The following is a 20,767-nucleotide window of genomic DNA, read 5'->3' on the forward strand; positions in this document are numbered from 1 at the left end:
TCGCTCCGGATGAAGCTCCTCCCGGGACTTTCAATAGCTTTTCATTTTTGTAAAACTAGCTTGTCTCCTCCTCGCTGTTTAAAAGCGGCCCTCACCCCCTCCCATTCCTGAAAAAACAATTCTCATAATGGCGGAATCTATGAAGCGTGTTTAACTAGTAAACTTGCAACCAACTTCTGCACTTGTCATTGTGGGACATGTAACCTTCAGCGTGAGAAAGATCAGGCAAAGCGAGACTGGTAACTGGCACTTCTCCGCAGGTACGTTTAGCTTTAGCTATTAGCCTTTATGCACAGTGCTTTGCTAGATTTGTCCATAGGGGCCTCTGTAGTGCAATAGATTTGCTGTGCTTTATTTACAAATGTGTTGCGGTTTCTGTCACCCTCTAGTGGTCGGAAAGTCGCCTATCGCAGCTTTAAGAAAATACCTACATCGTAAGTCCAAAAACACTGTTTGAAATCACCGCAAGCCTGATGCTCCTATATTCATATTGGGTGATTTCAATCACTGCCAATTGGAAAAAGTATTACCTGGATTCCAGCAGTACGTCAAGAGCAGCACACGTCGCAGTAAAATTCTGGACAAATGTTATGGTAATATTAAGGATGCATATCTTGCTAAGATTAATCCTCCTCCAAACTCGGATCACAGTACTATCCAACTTGTCCCGGCATATAGGTCTGCTCTTAAAAGAAGCAAACCTGTGGTGAAAACAGATCCTGTGTGGACGAAGGATAACAGAGGAGCTGCGGGGATGCTTTCTCTCCACGGACTGGGACGTGTTTTACCAGGACAATGACATGGACAATATCGCAGGGATAATAACTGGATATATACAGTTTTGCATTGATTCTGTAGTCACAAAAAGGACCATTAAAATGTATCCAAACAAAAAAAAAGTACATCACACCTGAAATAAAGCATTGCATTTGGAGGAAAAAGCAGGCATTCTACAATAAGGATGAACAGGGGCTGAGAGAGGCGCAGAGAGAAATAAAAGGGAAACTAATGGAAGCGCGAGAGCAACACAGACTGCGTGTCCAACAGAATTTCACAGCCATGGACTCAAAAAAACTGTGGAAATCTGTTAAGGAAATAACTAACATGCGGCCAGCTAATAAAGTGCTATTTGCACTGAACGAGCGGGACAAATCAAATGAACTCAATAGCTTTTATTTACGTTTTGATACCAATGCCAACTGTTGTATTGATGAATGCAAAGAAATGCTGAATACTGTTATCTGCAATAAATCACGGGATAGAATTGAGATTGAGATAAGTGCCGTGGCAAAGGTCTTTAAAAAGTTATGTAGCAGGAACTGATGAAATCTCTGCCTTTCAGTGCTAGTGAACCTTTTGCTGATGAGCTGAGTCCGGCTTGGTGCCCCCTATTCCAACTCTCAGTAGACACTCATTCTATTCCATCAATATGGAAAAGATCTATTATTAACCCAGAAAATGGACTCGGACCTGGCATTTTGTAATTGTAATAGAGATATATGGCTGTGACTAACATTATGACTGTGGTTGTTTTGATTAAATTTGAAAGTAGCAGGACAGGAAACAAGTTAGGCTATTTTTTTTATGTATATATCCCATTTCCACAATTCTCTCTGTATAATCGAACTAAGTGCTCCAGTCATGCAAACGGGATTATTATGGGGAGTCAGTTTATGCAATCATGTAAACGGCTTAATCAGACTACTTACATGCACACAATAATGTGACTATTGCCAATACTGCAGGGGGTAAGGTGATGTAAATGTGGCCCTATTTGCTCTTTCTCAGACCCACACCGTGTCTGTAAGTACTGTACTGTCCAAATACTTGGACTCCACTATGTATCACAATGAAATTACTGCTATTACAAAAGAGCACAGTCTTCTGTAGACCTATAAACAAGGTATTAAAAGACAGGAATATAGAAATAGGAGTGCATTTTGTGATCTTTTTCCAATTAAATGGCTTCAAAGAAACGTTCAGATTCATAATGCAGTTGAAATAGCTGTGTCAAGCCAGCTAGTTCGCTAGACTACAAATGGAAGTTAGGCGATTATGCTTTCAAAATAAAAGTATAAAATGTGTTGAAATTATGGGGAAATAAGTATTAGCGTAATCTCTATGTATTTAGCAGCCCTGTATAGGCCTACAGTAGGCCTATTCCATAGGCCTATATGGTTATTAATATACAGTGTGAAAACAACATTTAGCTGGAAAAAACAGCAGTTGCAATTTATTTTGAAGGGTGTGAGCGGATGTCCTAGTTTTGTTGTATTTATGGCTTGATATGTAGTGGGCATGGAAGTAAGGATTTGCTGAGTCAGGAAAGCTGTGAGTCACGGGATAAGGAAGACTGTCATCTCTATTGTACAGTTAGAAAGCAGACAATCACAGAGGACACTTCGACATTCAGTGACCTAGCTGCTGCCTTATTCTCCATATTCTCTAAGAGCAAGTAAGTTATTGTAATACTATAATAGATGGCCATGCAGTGTATGGTACAGATACACGTTTTTGCATATTGGAAATGATTACTTTCTGACACTTTGTATACACTTAATGGAAGTGGCTATTGACTTTTTGCAGCCACCAGTTTGCACAGGCTAGACTTCACTAATGATTAACTACAGTCATTGATCTACTGTAGTGTACTGTAGTGTACTGTACTGTTGTACTGTAGCATTCTCTTTGAACTTGTGCAGTAAACCCTCAACCATGGTAAAGTCCCCTGTCTGTGTCTATTATCATTTACCACCAAAGTTTAGAAATCTGTTGAAATCTCGCTAAATCTCTGGGGAGATTGTGGCAAAGGTGGTGCAATGCTCTACGAACCACTAATCCCTTAAAATAACCTTACATTTACATGAATTCGCCCCTTAATTCATGCAAAATCCACTTAAAATGAGTTCAGGGAGTTATTAATGGAGGAGACCCCATCAAAACCACCTTAAACATCCGTTGTCTGATTACTTTCTAATTTAATGTAGAATTCAGGGAGACAGGAACTTTCCATTAATAACTCCTTAATAACCCTGTAAACCAGTGGTTCTCAACCTTTTTCATATCAAGGACCCCTAATTTAGTCCACGTTAGGGCCACAGACCCCCATTTGATGCGATTTTGTCCCTCGGACCCAAATCTGAGAATATTTTTATTGTTAGATATGATTTTGTCCAGAACTCCATGACTGTCTGTATTGTAGGGAGAGAGATAACAGAGAAACTATGATCAAAATAGTCATTCTCCTACATTCTATAATTGTTCTTGTAAATTAAATACTGAAGTTTAATGATTCATCAATTTGCTGGGGACCCCCTGGGATGCCCTCAAGGACCCCTGGTGGTCCCCGGACCCCACGTTGAGAACCACTGCTATAAACCATGCTGCACACTATTACACAATTACTAGTGTCTCCACGAACCAACCCATGAATAAATCCCTTAAAAACCCATGATACTAACCTTACTTTTTTAAAGGCATGTTATTTTTAATGGATAATTAATGTTTATGTAATGAGAAATGAAGGACATTTCGGGGATAAAATTAAGGGGTTTGGTTTCATAGTGCTCATTGATGACTGACAAGATATTATTTGGTCAATGTGACAAGTTATTAGTCGAAGGAACTATGAACTTAGAAGGGTCCTGGATGATTTTTTTTTTAATTTTTTTTTTATATGGCTTCCAAATAGATTTCTCATGGTTTTTGCTTGATCTTTACTCTCCATCATAAAGTTTATAACTGTAACATGAAATTTGGACTCTGGACGCTGAGCTAGAGAGTGACACACCTTGCCAAACCTAACTGACCCTCATGATTTAAGATATATACAGGCTACTGTGGTGTTCCATTGTTCACAGGATTGACTATGAAAAGAGTCAGACAATGGATGGTTTCAGCTTTATTGAATATAACTTTTCTAAGCTTACTGGCAACCCACTGATGTGATACAACACTTTACACTTGCTATGTTTATCAAATAGTTACTTTAGCAATAGCAATGCTTTCACATACTGTTGTAAATATTGTAATTCACTGGTTCTTGAGAATTGGGACAAAACAGGTGTTAAAGGTACACAAAATTATCATAATTTATCTGCAGGGGGTTGATAGGGTTGTTGATGAATAGCAATGACTCAACCTACTTTGATTTGAAACAAAAACTCCCCACCCAAAGCCTCAAAGTAAATTCCAAATTAGTATTCCTATAATACCATCCCAAGAAATCTGATCAGATGTGTTTAGTACAAGTTACACAATATAAAGCAATGTTTTGGTGCAAACTCCTGACTTAAGCCTAAAAATCTTCTCGATTTCGTGAGCAAGCGAGCATTCACACCAGAAGCATATTTCTCCGCGCCAGGCAGCAGCTCTCCTGCACTACTGGAGGAGAAATACACTATGGAAACAGGCTGTAGGCTACTTACATTGTGCTAGGGCCTTAGGCTTGGGCAGGTGTGAGAAAAAACCCGTCCGTTATCCATCAAACCTGTTAATATTGACTTTTAACCACAAGAGGTCGTATTACAATCACGTTAAAGAGTATCAGAATCAGAATCAGAATCAGAAATACTTTATTGATCCCCGAGGGGAAAAAGAGTAACTAAACCCCAAACCCAAATCTTTGGTGAAGCCTGACACCTAATGGTGAAAACTAGGGTACTGCACTGGCCTTCTCCTATTGGCTGGTCTTTGTACCAGGTGATGTCACCACCTGTTGTACTCTATAGAGGGTGACATCACAGGGCACAGAGACCAGCCAATAGCAGATGACCAGTGCAGTACCCTACTTTTCACCATTAGGTGTCAGGCTTCACCACATATTTAGGGTTTAGGGTAGGATTTGGGGTTTAGTTACTCTTTAATGCAATATGTGCAGAGCAGGTTAAACGTGTGTGACACTAACTCTTGCCGAAGCCGGTCGGGAGAAGAGCGAAAACATCTTTTCCATCCAGAAAAGCCTTCAGTGCCGTTCTTTCAATGAAGAAATACTCTCCAGTTCAGAAATAACTGCTGTTATAGCAGCATCTACGCTAACCTCTTTAGGAGCCGCCATTGTTGTGAACGAACAGTCGGTTCGGTCGGTTCTCGCTGTCGCCACACGTAAGCCACGCCCCCAGCTGCCCTCATAGGACGCTGATTGGTCCGCACCACTGTGGTTCGGCCACAAACGCATAACTTGAAGCCTGGCAAGATGGATTCTCGCGTGATCTCGCGAATCCAGCTGCCTCGCAAGGTAAGATTTATATGGCACATAATGGGAACATGACAAAGGGTCCTATGTTCCCAGGGTCCTATGTTCCCCAGTTTTAGGGTTAGGGTTAGGGTTTAGGGTTAGGGTTAGGGTTAGGTTGGTAGCTTGTAGATATTTACCCAGAGCCCTGACCACAACTGTTTCAAACAACAGAAGGGCTTTTTATCAGAGCTATCCAGGTTAGGCACAGGCCATCCACCGTAATTTGATTGCACTTCTGCTCCCTCTGACTTTGTAGTAGAAAGTATCATTACCCCAATATGGGGTGAGGAGAACTTAACGGGAGGAACTCCTTGGACTGTGCATTCAACTCATGTGTTTTTTTTATTTTTCAAATTTGGAGCTAAATAGAGTTTTGAAGGGGAGAAGAAATGTACAAGAGGAATACCCTGGGCTGGGTGTTCAACTCCTATGGCCAAGACGAGTGTTATTTATTTTATTACCACCAAGGGGAGAAGAGAACTTAGCGAGAAGAAGGGTTTGAGACCTTCAAAATCAAATAAAATGATAACCACTGGTTTTGTTGTGTTTGTATAGCTGTTTTGAAGCCTTGTTCCAATAAAAAAACTGGATAATATTTATGAAATATTTTAACTTGAAACGGGTCAAATTTGACCCGAACACAATAGGAGGGTTAATGTGTGTTAACAGAATATTGAACTGGGGAACATAGGACCCTGGGAACATAGGACTTTGGGAACTTAGGACCCTGGAAAATAGGACCCTGGGAACATAGATACACTCCCGTCCCCTCATCCATCACTGTTCACCATGTAATAAACATTTTTCCACTAGATGGCAAATCGACTTGACAATTGAATCACAGCAGTCAATTCGGGTCAGGCAGTCAGGCAGTCAGTCAGTCAGGTAACGCATAGTGAGATGTCGCTTCGTGAGATGGCCTCTAGAGGGCGTCTTTGACTAAAGCTGGACTCAGATTTCAGGTTACCTAACCGATTTTGACCACCGCTCCCTCTCTTCATTCACTCTCTAGCTCGCTCGACCACTGCTGCTCTCTCTCTCTCTCTCAATTCAATTCAATAGGCTTTATTGGCATGACATTTGACATGTGTTGTCAAAGCACAATTACGATTATGAAAGACAATGTTAAGGAATTAAATTAACAAAAAATTATGTGAATAACAATATGAGTTAATAGAATAAAATATATATATCTATATTGAAGTTTGAGTATAGGCTTGAGTTAGCTGATTTAGTTGTTTTCTTTTTCAGTCACTTTTCAGTTTGAGTTTGAATAAGACTGCCTTCTATTTTTGTAAATATTGGTTATGGTGAGAAGTCTCACAGGATTAGGTTTTAATTTTATTTGAGAACTAAGCTCATCCAATGAAAATAAATGTTATGGAGTTGATTATGTTAAAGTCTGGATGAAGGATTTTTTATTTTTTATTTTAGGGTAAATCAGTCTGCCATCCACTGACTCAAATCATAGGGTAGCAGCAAACTTAGAAATGCTGCTTCACTACCTCCCAATTTCCCTGCTTCAAATTGTTCTTTATAAATTAGAATAGAATAAAATAGAATACTACTTTATTAATCCCCATGGGGAAATTAATCTTCTGCATTTAACCCATCCAAACACCCCATACACAAACACACAGCTATAAGCTGGAGAGGCCTGAGGGCACAATGGCAGGAGCTTACATCCGATCTTGACTCTGACAACCCTCCGGTTGCCAGCTGTCATTTTCCCAGATTTTTGTGCCATCTGGCCAGGGATTTGAACCGGCAACCTTCGGACTATTAGTCTGCTTCTCTAACCTCGGGGCTACCTACCGCCCAAGTTGCCCACCTAATATGGATCTGTGGATCCATAATAGGTACAGTACAGTGGATCTGTACTGCTCAGTGCCCAGTAGTGTCTGTGCTGGTCTACTGCGGGAGGGAGACAGCTATGCAACCAAAGGCCTAACTTACAAATGTGATGTTTTGAATTACCTGAATAATTACCGTTTGTCTTGTTCACAATAATTTGTTTAAGCCTTTATTAATTACTAATTTATTATGCCCTTGGAATCTTTGATTTCTCACCATTCAGGCGAACATGTTTTAGCCCAGTGGTTCTCAACGTGGGGTCCGGGGACCACCAGGGGTCCTAGAGGGGATTCCAGGGGGTCCCCAGCAAATTGTTTAATTATTATTAAACAATAATAATTATTAATTATAATAATTATAATTATTAAACTTCACCGTTATTTAATTCACAAGAAGTTAACACAATTAGAGACTGTAGAGGAATGACTATTTTGATCATTGTTGGGCCACGCCATAAGGTGAAACAAAAGAAAACTAATTAAAACAATAGGGCCAACATCTGTGGCCTAACAAGAAAACCAAAAGCCTTAACTCTAGCCCACCCGCTGGGCTTGATTTCAGACAAAGGAAAAGCAGCGCCAAAAATTCCAACTGGCCCTGAAGTTCACACCTAGGTGTGAACTGGCTGGAATTCAAACTCTGGTCTCTCATTGTTCGAGACTCGGGCGACCCCCCGGGATCCCCCATGACGTCACGGAGGATATAAATTCCAGGAGCTACCTTTCCACATCGCCCCTTCTTGCGACTCCGTTGCTATACAAGGTGGTACATTTTAACGTTCGAACTGTCCCTAGACCTTGCTGAACAAATCCTAAAATCAGCTACTATCACTGCTGTGCAGCCCTTACAGGTACATCTGGCATATAGCCTTGGCAGTGCAATTCCTATTTTCGTAGACCTTAGGAACTTAGAGATAGGATTGGACTCCCTCATATTCGTGTCACCACGATTCACACACCAGTCTGAACATCACACTGGCCAGCTCCAATCCAAGGAGTAGGCCTACTAACTATTAACCACCTTTCCCTTTTCCTTTTCCTCCCCTTTCTTGAAATTCTTTAATAGGGATCAAAAGCAGCAAAAGATTGTGTTGGGGTTAATACATTGCTTACCCAAAATGGATGCCTGTGCTTGATGTGTTTTGTTTATTGTAGTTTAAGAAAATAGAAACTCTGCCCAGACGTTGCCTCACTGTCTGCCCAGACACCAGAGCCCTCTGTAAACTTGTGAACTCTATGAACTGTATGGACTGTTCCCATTCTTTCCCATCATCAGGAACATATGGACTGCGTAACCCTCAGGATTACCTCACCTATATGAACTGTCCGGCCCTTGAGTTGCTCTAAAGACTGCGGCCAGCACCCCACTCTTCAGACCAAAGGGGGGATGTTGGGCCACGCCATAAGGTGAAACAAAAGAAAACTAATTAAAACAATAGGGCCAACATCTGTGGCCTAACAAGAAAACCAAAAGCCTTAACTCTAGCCCACCCGCTGGGCTGGATCTCAGACAAAGGAAAAGCAGCGCCAAAAATTCCAACTTAACTGGCCCTGAAGTTCACACCTAGGTGTGAACTGGCTGGAATTCAAACTCTGGTCTCTCATTGGACGAGACTCGGGCGACCCCCCGGGATCCCCCATGACGTCACGGAGGATATAAATTCCAGGAGCTACCTTTCCACATCGCCCCTTCTTGCGACTCCGTTGCTATACAAGGTGGTACATTTTAACGTTCGAACTGTTCTTTTTGTTTAAGCCAAGGCACAGTCTTCAACTCGCTGGACGAGCCCAGACTGTTCAGTGTTCGCCATAACACTATTTGGATCCAGAAGGATTAGATTAGCTGTTTGTGTATCCGGCAATCTAACTCCTTGCGCGCATCTGTATGAGTAACCAGTGCGCGCAGCCGACCTGCAGAAGTGGACTGGAAGAGACTACAGCTGAGGACACTCCTTCCCTCCAAGAAGATAACGTAAGGATACGTTAATCCACCAAGTCGACTCCTGGCTGAAATCCTTCGCTGCCTACGAGGAAAGCCAGCTGACCGTTCCTCCGTGCGAGGAGAAATAACGGTCTCGCCGCGCCGACCCGCCTGGAGAACCCCACCGGCTCGACCCGACGAAAACACACACTAAATCACTCGAGAGTGATTTTCCCAAGTAAGAGGCTTTGGTTCTGGGCAGAGACTAGTACAGGTGTGTTATTTAAGCTTTACTGATCAGAAGCTACTGTTGTGCGTATTGGGAAGCGCATTGGACCGCCGTGTCCATATTATGCTGTGAAACCTATCATTAAGCTTGCTGCTTGATTTGATTGTAACGTTTGAAGCTGAATGTGTGCCATTGCATGTCACTGGACTTGCAATTGTGTTTATCGCCACGTAGAGAGCCAATATACTGCATTTTACTAGCTCAAAGACCAGTAACCCGGTGTACTACTTCCCAGTTGTACCCCGAGTTTCTGTGCGGTAAAAGGCTATTATTGGTGCTTTAGACGGCGAGTGCTCCCCTCTATTCTTGCTCTTTCTCTCTCTCTCTTACTAACACACACACACACCTGAGGAGTAGAGGGTGTTGGTTTTAGCCGCCTAATTCCAACCCCATCTTGATTCCAAAACTCCTCTTTGTTCAAACTGTGCGGTCACGGCCGCCATCTTGAACTCTCGCGAGACGTCCCACCCACGTGGTCACGTCCGCCATCTTTCTCTCTCTCTCTCTCTTCTCCCTTTCACACACACATACATACAACTCCCTACATGCCATTATACTGTTTATGTCTTTTATGCTTGCTAGTTTAGATCCATAGTTGTAGTTGTGTAATAGTAGTTGATTGACTGAAGTATTATTGATTATTAATTAATATTGCTAAAGTAAATAAACGCTGTTATACCTTTAAAGAGAAGTTGTCTGTGATTTCTTATGCATATGTGTTGTGGTAACTGCTGGTTGTGAGGGCCTGTGTACGAATTCACCCTTCACTGTTCACTCATAAATGTACAGTGGTACTTAAACACTGTAATTTGGGGTGAACAGCCATTTTGAGACTGACTTAAAGGTACGGTTATTGGTCCCTGATTCCATTAATAATTCCATAATTATTAATTATTAATTGCTAATAACCAAACCTGCCCCTATCAAAGACCAACATCATAGTTTCTTTGTTATCTCTCTACCTAAGATACAGATAGTCATGGGATTCTGAACAAAATCATATCTAACACTCTATATGGCCAGCGGACATGACAGGTGTTCATGGGGTACATCATTGAACAGCAAGCCTGCAGTAAACATGTGTCTTTCTGACACCTGGCGGCTAAAATATGATGCTACAACAGGGGGGCAGTGCTGTACAAGTACCCCTAGATGCAAATTGTGCTTTGAGTATTTGCTGCCACCCTCTGGAAGAATCTTACCATTACAGCTCACACAGATCTCTGGACTTTTAGACATTAAAGGAATAGTTCACCCAAAAATGAAAATTCTGTCATCATCTCCTCCCCCTCATGCCAGTTGAAACACAGGTGAAGTTTGTCCATATAACACACAGGGAGGCTGCAGCACAACTCCATAGCAGCCTTCTCCAAAACAACTGAAGTCAGTGGGGACCAGTTCTTCAGAGTTCCAAAAAGACCTACAGTATATTTACACCATCATTTAGTGCAAATCTTAACTACAGCTGACTGATTTGCAACAAATAATGGTGTATAGGTCTTTCTATTCACAGTGTGATTGTTTGGCTGTTTTTGTTTTGGAGCTCTAAAGAACAGGTCCCCATTGACTTCAGTTGTTTTGGAGAAGGCTGCTACCAAGTTGTGCTGCAGCCTCCCTGTGTGTTATATGGACTAACAAATTTCACCTGTGTTTCATTTGGCATGAGGGGGAGTAGATGATGACAGGATTTTCATTTTTGGGTGAACTATTCCTTTAAAAAGTCAAAAAGAATCGCTAAATAAGAACCAGATTACTACTATCTTACTATTTCTGTAACTATGGTCAATATGTTGATTCCGATTGATTTGGCTGTTTATAAGTAAACTAATTCCGAGTTGTTTGAATGACAAAAATCTGTTCAAAATTACGTGCTGGATCTTACTGAATAGCCTTATTGCTCTCGCAAAGGACTTGCAAAGCGAGTGGTGCCGTAGGCAGCGAAAACCCGACACTTACATTTCAAATCATAACCTTTGATTGACTGGTGATAAAAACATAATTGACACAAGGAATTAACGATCAGACTTTGTGGATTACAGAGAAATTTGAATGACAGAAATCTGTTCAGAATTACGCACGGGATCTTAATGAATAGCGCGACACGGAAGCAAAACTTGTTTCAGTTGGTTCAACAAACCCGAGCAGCCTTTGCGCATGCCTATATATATATATACGTATATCCGGGGCCTACATATAACATTCTGATTATCACACCAAATAGCTTACTCCCCACCCCAATTATTAACAAAAAATAAGACGTTATGTCTGACCACGAGACCGGCCCGGCCCGGGCCCAAGGACTGGATGGGAAATTCCTACCCGACCCAGCCACGACCCACGGGCCGGGCCGGGCCGGTCTCGGTTTGGGCAGAGAATCAAACCTCTGATGCAAATGCAGCACACCCATCCATGGGTGCTGTCCAGATCAACCACAGTGTTACTGTTCGAGATTGATAATAGTACAACTTTTGTGTTTACAACCCCAGGGTTTGCCATGGAGAGGAAGTGCCTCGGTAAGAGTGAAGGGCTGACCTTCTGGCTGGCGCAGCCTGATGACTATGAGGATGTCATGTCCATTTCTGAAGACATTTACGGGGGCAATGATTATCTGCCGCACCGCTACCATGAGTGGATGGAGGAGCCAGAGAGGACGGTTATACTGGCACGAAGAGAGGGCAAACTGGTGACGATACACACAAACACCACTACTATGAGAAATTGCTTGAAGAGTAAATAGACCCCAAACCCAAATCAGTGTTGAAGCCTTACACCTAATTGTAAAAATTAGGGTACTGAACTAACCATCTGCTCCTGGCTGGTCTTCGGTGCCAGGTGATGTCACCACCTGTTGTACTCTATGGAAGGTGACATCACCTGGTACCAAAGAAGCCAATAGCAGATAACCAGTTCAGTGCCCTACATTTCACCATTAGGTGTCAGGCTTTACCACAGATCCAAATCTTTGGTGAAGCCTGACACCTAATGGTGAAAAGTAGGGTACTGAACTGGCCATCTGCTATTGGCTGGTCTTTGTGCCAGGTGATGTCACCACCTGTTCTACTCTATAGAGGGTGACATCACAGGGCACAGAGACCAGCCAATAGCAGATGACCAGTTCAGTACCCTACTTTTCACCATTAGGTGTCAGGCTTCACCACAGATTTGGGTGGGGTTTAGTTACTCTTTAATTGGGAAAGATAGCTATACTAGCACACAGAGAGGGGGAACTGATATATAGGTAGATGTGACTGTTGGAAATAGATGTAGATAGAATCACAAACACACATGCACACGCAGTAATATGCATACTCCATAACACCAAATTATGGTAAAATGACATGATTTAGCTGCCCTATTTAAGCATTTCAGTTGACCCTTAAATTTCAATCTATAATGACATGACCAAATTGAAAGTTTCTAATTTCCATATCCTGGAAATATACACAGAACATGCATTGTCTGTCTGTTTCTTTCTTTCTCTTTTTCTCAGTCTCTTTTTTCACTCTCTCCACTAGGTGGCGTTAGAGTCAGGCCTGGTGGTTGATGAGGGGGCTACACTGGTGCTGGAGGGACTGAGGGTGTGTTCCTCTGAGAGGGGTCGTGGTGTCGCTGGGGTCATACAGAGGTTGGTATAAGATAAATAAGAACCCTGAACCCTATTGAACCCTGTGTGGAAATCGGGTCGTTGCAGCAGCAAATAGTAATAAGATACAGCAAAAAAATAGGATATAAGAAGAGAGAATAAGAATAGAGCAGACATGGTTATATAAACATACACAACTTCCAACACATATTAAGTAGAAATGTATGAATGAAAGTATGAGGTCTGGAATACAGCATTAACAGGGTGTATAAAAAGCAGCAGCAGTAGTAGTAAGACGTATTGAGACAAAGAAAATACAAATTAAAAATATGTACCAAAAAAAAAGAAATATGTTCAGTATAGAATAAGTTATACTACAAAAACACCTACATATATATATATATACTCTATATACCGTATATATATACAGATTTTACCACCAATCTAAAAGACATTTAGATATTTGCCCACATGTAAAGCCACAGCCAATTTGGTTGTATTTCAGTTATTACTGCCAGGTAATTCTTATTGAGACTTTTGAGGCTATTGTATCAAGAATATATTCAAATTTTATTATATGATAGAGTTTTATCTTGTTTTAGTTCATAGATTGCTTGGTGTTATATGCTATTGTATGTTACTGAATGTTGACCTACTGAATAAACTAGCCTGAAGTGAACAGTTTGTCTGAAGGTTTGCAGACAGCTACATCCAGCAGCAGCATCCAACCATCAAGATGAAGAGAATGACCAGAGGAGACGATCCTGGGCCTGAGAAGCTGGCCAAGTTCATCCTCCTGGCACGACGGGTGTGTGTGTGTGTGTGTGTGTGTGTGAGTGAGTGTACCAGCATGCAAGATTTACTTATACTAGATACTATAAGCTTCACCCTTGTGGGTCAAAATGATTCTTTATTCAGACATGCATGGTTCACTTCAGTGTTCCAGACAAGCATCAAAGAAGTGACAAAGAAAAGAGTGGAGGGGATTCACTTATATAGATTTAACAAAATCATAAATCTTGACACAGAGCCAAACCCACAGGTTCAGATTTCTTGAGACAAAGCCAACCAACTTAACCTAATATGGAAACACGTATGGATAGCATAAATTATTGTCCACCTATAAGAACACTCAAAACCACTCATAACCAAATATAGCACACATGCACGCATACATGCACTGATTACCTCAGCATGGTATGTAGAAAAAAAAAGACACTCTACTCTAAGAACAAAGAACAAAAGAACAGAGTGTGTTATTCATATAAAAAAACACAGTATTCTTTTTATTCCTTACAACTATTGTTTGTAAGATGTATGTATGCATGTGGATGTATGTGCACACATACAGTATTTGTGTGGTGTTTTGTTTGAGGCTTGATAGGCTTGAAGCATGGTAAAATAGCCAGCCAAAATAACCCAGCACTACATTAGTGGTCACACCAGTGCTTACAAACTGACAAGGCTCCATCTCCAAGGCCCGTTTCATCTTGGTAGCAAAACTAGAGCATTGCAAAATGTCATCATAGATGCTGGAAACTTTACCAAAACACTTGTTTTTGCCATGTCTGCAATGCATCACGCACCAGCTGAATGTTTATTGAATGTTGTCTGTTACTCGAATGGAAAAGCCCACTGTGTGGCACTTAAAGGAAAAGTCCACCCAAAAATGACATTTCAGTCATCTACTCACCCTCATGCCATTTGAAACACAGGTGAAGTTTCCATAAAACACACCTGGAGCTTGACAGCGCAACTCCGTAGCGGCGTTCTCCAAAACAACTGAAGTCTTGAAGGTCTTTGGGGACCGATCTTACAAAAGAGCAAAAAAGAACAAAACATGTCCATAAAATTACTCCATATAGCTCGTGCAGCATAATCCAAGTCTCCTGAAGCCAATGATCGTACAGTGAGTGGAAAAGACCGATATTTACACCATTATTTAGTGCAAATCTTTCACTTTCACAGCCTTTGTTTTCAAAAAACGGTTGCACGTGCCCGCACCCAGACTTGGCACGGTCATGTGAATGAAAAGGTAGCTAACTCTGGTGTTAATTTGCACTTAAGTGATACAGTACTAAGTGGCATACTGAACGTGGTGTACTGAAAAGTTACAGAATAAACCAGCAGACAATGCATTTACTATAAACAAGTTAACCACTTTAATTGCTTTTGGTTTAAAAAATGTGCAACGTGCAAAAGTGCAGAACAACAATCAACTACATTTAAATCAAATAACTTAGATAAACAGTACCTCCTTCAGTAAAGTTTCCTAAAAAATAAATGCAAATGTAAAAAAACAGACAATATTAAATAAATTAAATAAATACTTAAATAATGACATAAAATGAACAGAGGAACCTGTAACAAGACAACGTGATTCTGCCTGAAAAAAATTGTGATATGATATTTTTGCCATATCGCCCAGACGCCCATCTGTAATGCAAACATACCTTTTTATCTTTCTCTTTTTTTCTCATCTTCTGTTTTCTTCTTCTTTCTTTTCTCCGCTCCAGAAGGATATGTCCTTTTTTGCGACATTACTTTTTTGCTGCGTCGACGCAGAGGAGAAGACTGGAACCTAACGTTAGTCTGACTGACTGTGCTTGCATCAAAAGTGCGCATTGTGCATGAACGTGACACCGGCTCCGACAGAGGCAGCAAGCTAGCCAGCCCGTTAACATAATATTGTGTTTTTGTATGATTACCACTGACATAATATAATATATCACGAAAAAACAACAACATTTCAAGCACTCTTGGGGGGCCTAAGCAGGCGTCTAGTTCGCTTATGCCTCGGGCCGGCTTTGGGTGAACTATTCCTTTAAGTTGATACTTACATTGTTTTCTTTTGGAACCTTGTACCTTGTAACCTTAAAGCCACGGTAGACGTCATACGTACAAAAGGGCACATTTGTGTAAAAAAAAAAAGGGCCACATTGGCTTCAGACTCTGCAGTGTGAAGAGGCTCGCTGGCTGAAATACTCAAATTCTTCACACACCAGCTTCCACTGCATGACCGTCTGCAATTGGTCTAAAATATCACATCATTTATTGTGTTGCCTTGAGGAAAAGCGTCTCTGTTTCGTTTTCTGGTTCATTGCCTTTGTGGCCAACTTTTCAACATGAATGGTTTGGAGGTTCAGTTTGCCAAGCTTGTTAGAGGAAATCTGCACCTTTATGACTGATGAAATGGCTTCTAAATCCTCAGATACCGTCAGCTGCCTTTGTTGCTCTTTCACCATAGCCATTGTTGTTGTTTCTGTCGTCACTATTTCCAGTTTCTGTTCCGGTAACCTCTTTAATCTTCATTCATGCACACTGCCCTGACATGTAAATAAATGAACAATATGAAGCAGGAGCGAGCATACACAAATGTTTGACTGTGCTTCTATTTCAGACAGGTTTGACTTTTGTATGAGTATATCACCATCTCTCTCTCTCTCTCTCTCCCCCCTTCCAGGCTGTTCTGCCTTTATGTGGTGAAGCAGAGAGCTTTGATGGCTTCATCTCATTCCTGAAGAACAAACTACAATCCCCAGGAGTTCTCTCAGGTCTGGTTCCTCTGGATGAAACCCAGTTGAAGAGAGTTCTCCTTGACCACAAACTGCCCTCCAGGGTCCAACTCCCTGGTGGCGCCATCATCCAGGACTGGCAGCCACTACGGCCAATGGAAGGAAACCTGGCGATCTTGAGGAGGCGGGGCCTCACCTGGTTAGCTGACAGTCAGGAAGCACCTGTCTTTCTCAGCTTCTACTCCCCTCCTTATCCAATCCCATACAACGGAGGGTCGCTTCGTTTCAACATTGACATGTTTGGTACAGACCCAGTGTTTGCCCAGTGTGCACTTGTTGGTCTAATTGAGGCTGTCTTGGCGAAGGGGGAGCTGAAGGGAAGTGTAAAGGTTTTTGTGTACATGGACCAGTCATTGCGGGAGACACTACAAGCTTTCTGTGAGGGGCACCAAGGGGTGATGAGGTGTAGAGAACCCTGGAAACAACTGTTTCTAGAGAGAGAGATATAGAGCAGCGGTTCTCAACATGGGGTCCGGGGACCACCAGGGGTCCTTGAGGGGGTTCCAGGGGGTCCCCAGCAAATGGATGAATTGTTAAACTTCACCATTATTTCATTTACAAGAAGTTAACACAACTAGAGAATGTAGAAGAAAAGACTGTTTTGATCATAGTTTGACTGTTATCTCTCTACCTACAATACAGATAGTCATGGAATTCTGGACAAATCATACCTAACAATAAAAATATTCTCAGATTTGGGTCCGAGAGACAAAATCTCATCAAATGTGGGTCCGTGGTCCTAATGTGGACTAAATTAGGGGTCCTTGATAGGTAAAAGGTTGAGAATCATTAATATAGAGAATAGAGGGACACAATTCCGTCAAAAAAAAAAATAGTACAACTGAACACTTTGCAATGTCTCAATCGTATAATCATGATTTGCAAACCCAAACTAAGTTATGGAACTGCAGAAATGGGATTGTAGTCAAGTGCCAGTCTGTCCCTCCACATGTCCAGGTGCTGCTCTCGTCTTCCTGGCCACCAAGGCGTTCCAGAGGGACACAGGTGACCGTCCCGGCATATCACAGCCATCCGTCAGCCACATACTCCCAAATGTGGTGGATGGTGTCATTAAGCTGGTACCATAATATCTTAAATTTCTTTATTCTGCAATAGAACGGACTCAAATAATGAGATTTCCATGCTATTGCTGGTCTGCCAAACGCCATCAGAGCAATAGAATGCACATGTGCATCAAAGCACCGTCTCCAAAAGTCTTTTCTTATTTAAATCGCAAACAGTAACACTCCATAAACATGCAATTCTAAACATCTTAAAAGTGGTTTCCGACATGGGACACGACGGACCCACAAGTCGTTGGTGCTGCAGAACAGCAGTGTGGCTGTGATCTTGACCAGGGTGCTGCTGGTTATGCCCTGACCATATGACTGATGACCAGTGTTGGGTTGTTACTCAAAAAAAGTAATGTATTACACATTACTCGTTACTTTACTTATTTACTCCCTGTAGAAAGTAATTCGTTACACTACTTTTGCGTTACTCCACAACATCGCCTGAGATGCATTGTCACGTAATTGCCAGTTAACAATATAACGTTAAACCTTACATATGCCCACATATCAGCACAGCAGTGGATAGTTGTTTCTGGCCTGGGCACAGTTTGCACTTTACCGTCACATTCTTGTCCTTTCGCGCAACAAATTGGAAGTAATGTGCGTATCTCCACCCCTCAAAAGTTGTAGACCACTCTGCCATTTTTGTCCTATCTCCCACACGAACTGTCTCTAGTTTGATGATTTTCTTCTATCCGCCCAGATAATCCTGCAGATTCCAGATTCCAGATCCTGCAGATAATTGAAGAACTTATGTAACACAAGTAACGACATAATTGTTTGATTAGTAACTGTAATGTGATTACTGAATTTAGGAACCGTAATGCGTTACATTACTGCGTTAAGCCCCGTTTTTCCAGTGATGGAGATGCCGCCCCACACCATCACACTGCCTCCACCAAAAGGTGTTACTCTATCGGTGCAGCAATCAGCATAGCGTTCTCCCCGTCTTCTCCACACTTTGACCCTACGATCCAACTTCCGTAGGCAGAATCTGGACTCATCGCTGAACATAACGTTCCTCCACATGTTCAGGTTCCAGTGCAGGTGTTGCCGACACCAGCGCAAACGGGCCTGACGGTGAAGGGCAGTCATGGCAGGCCTCCTGGCAGCCCCATGAGCCCAGAGATTGGCTGCGTGCAGTCTGTTCCGGATCGTCTGGGCCGAGAGCCGTGTGCCATATCGTCCTGCAAACCTTGACTGCAAATCTGTAGAAGACAGCCTACGGTTCCTAAGTGCTGAAAGGGTGAGGAACCGGTCTTCTTGGGGTGTCGTCTTCTTGGGACGCCCACTTCGCGGTCTGTCTCTGACATCCCCTGTTTCATGGAACTTGGCCTTCAGTTTGGAGATGGTACTATGGCTCACTCCAAATAATGCTGCAACTTGCTTTTGTGGAACACCAGCTTGAAGTCGCCCTATCGCACAGGCTTTATTGAGCTCAGACAAACGTGGCATGCCGATTCTTGGAGCAGACACCAATTGACCACTGTAGCAGGGCCCATGCTCACAGGTGCTGCCAATCAGGTACCTGACTGTCAGCACCTGGGGGTACTGGAAGCTCAAAACAAGAGTCAATAGCAACAGCAGAATAAGCTGTTTGGCATTGGCAGAGAAGATTTGGCAAATTTTTCATGAGCGCAACCCACATACTCAGCTGTGCTGCTCATCCCACAAATGCATGTTCCTTACAAATGGGGCACCATTTAAAAGGGAAATAAACAGGCTTTCCAACGGTATAAAATGTATTGCCAAGAAGCATTGTTACAACAGAGAAATAATCTACCAAATACAAATTTCCGAACTTTTTGTTCGATGTTTATTTGCACACAGTCCTTAAGTCAGCATGCCTTTTATGGGGTTGCCAGGACGTCTACCTATAAGTGGCATTCAACATCAGATGCACCTGAGGGTATGCACAAATCAGTGGGTTGCAGATGTTTCATGAATCTTTTTTTTCTTAGTTTTTTCTTAGGCACTTTTCTCAAGTACAAAAGTATGTTTTGTGAATGAGGCCCATTGATTTAGTCATTTGAGACATTTAAAAATGTCCAGTTCACATATGATTTGTTTAGTCAGAAATGTATCTCCATACTTGGACTTCTTGTTGCCCCATCAATATTGCCAGTGACAATCATTAAAACATAAGTGTATGGTACCAGCATGATCTTTACAATGGTATTGTATTATTTTTGATATATTAAAGGAATGACTAGAATCAACATGATGAATGAATGGTCAAGGAATATGATCAATATCACAATCAGACACTAATCAGTGAACAGATGAGACAAAGAATAAATACATTTTTTTAATCGAATTCTTGGTTGTAATTTATTCCAGCACAGTTGTGGGAATCTGACAATGTAGCAGGAGGAAAGCTGAATTTTGTCTTTTTAAACAAGCTCTCTGAGTCTGAATAGAGGCCTAGAGTATAGATGGATTTTCTGCCAATAAAGAACAGAAAGGAAGGCGACAAACGGGAATCCTATCAATTACAGTATATAAACCTCTTTTCCCTCTTTCTTTTGCTCTGTTTCTCTCTCTTTCATTGAATCTCATTTCCTATGCAGCCTATATAGGACATTGCTAGGGCTCGGAGCCAAAGGGGCGTAAGTGCGATTTTGGGCGAATATGAGTATTATATATCAATTGAAAGGTCTCAGTGAGATCTTTTCAGTGCCAGAAGGACACAACTGAAATCATGACCCATAAGTTTTAATTAAACAAAAACTGAAAGCCGTAACAGTAAAAGTAGGGTTTTGTTTGCTGCCAAAAGGGCGTAACGCCCTTTTAACACCAAGCAAAACCCCACTTTTGACACTGAACAAGCATTGTGGGTAGAGGATTCTAACAGCACTTAGGTCAACTCAAAATGCATGCTGACGTAAGTAATGCAAGCATGGCAGCATGATCATGCCTACAATTTTAAAGGCCTTGGTGAAAGTTGCTGAGCATTACTTCAAGATAAAGATATTCATTCTGATCTTGTTTTATATTTCAGTGATGATTGAAGTGTAATTGTTGGTTTGTATTAAAATTAATGTGTTTTACAATTGTTTACTTACATACGCCCATATTCTGCATGGCTGTATTTGGGCAATGTTTGTGCCAAAAAGGCGTATTTCACTCTTTTGCCATTTTTAAAAAAGTTAACAAATATAATTCAACTTAAACTGTAGCACTATTGTTTTTATAGTAATGCTCAATCTGATCACAAAAAGTTAAAATATTGTGCTT

At 41.6% G+C, this 20,767-nt stretch overlaps 1 protein-coding gene across 1 annotated transcript; it reads left to right on the top strand.

The window, feature by feature from the left end:
• The first annotated feature begins 2,398 nt into the window (after positions 1 to 2,398).
• Positions 2,399 to 16,906, top strand: nat16l (N-acetyltransferase 16, like). The gene is made up of 5 exons (XM_071517255.1): positions 2,399 to 2,455; positions 11,786 to 11,982; positions 12,815 to 12,924; positions 13,576 to 13,690; positions 16,346 to 16,906. The coding sequence occupies exons 2-5, from the start codon at positions 11,794 to 11,796 to the stop codon at positions 16,904 to 16,906; spliced, it is 975 nt and encodes a 324-aa protein (XP_071373356.1). The 5' UTR covers positions 2,399 to 2,455; positions 11,786 to 11,793.
• Positions 16,907 to 20,767: the final 3,861 nt, after the last annotated feature.

The sequence above is a fragment of the Centroberyx affinis genome, unplaced genomic scaffold (assembly GCF_046629955.1).
Source record: "Centroberyx affinis isolate AG114_WGS23_722 - 3 ecotype Tasmania unplaced genomic scaffold, CSIRO-AGI_Caff_v1 ptg000481l_1, whole genome shotgun sequence".
Lineage (NCBI taxonomy): Eukaryota > Metazoa > Chordata > Actinopteri > Beryciformes > Berycidae > Centroberyx > Centroberyx affinis.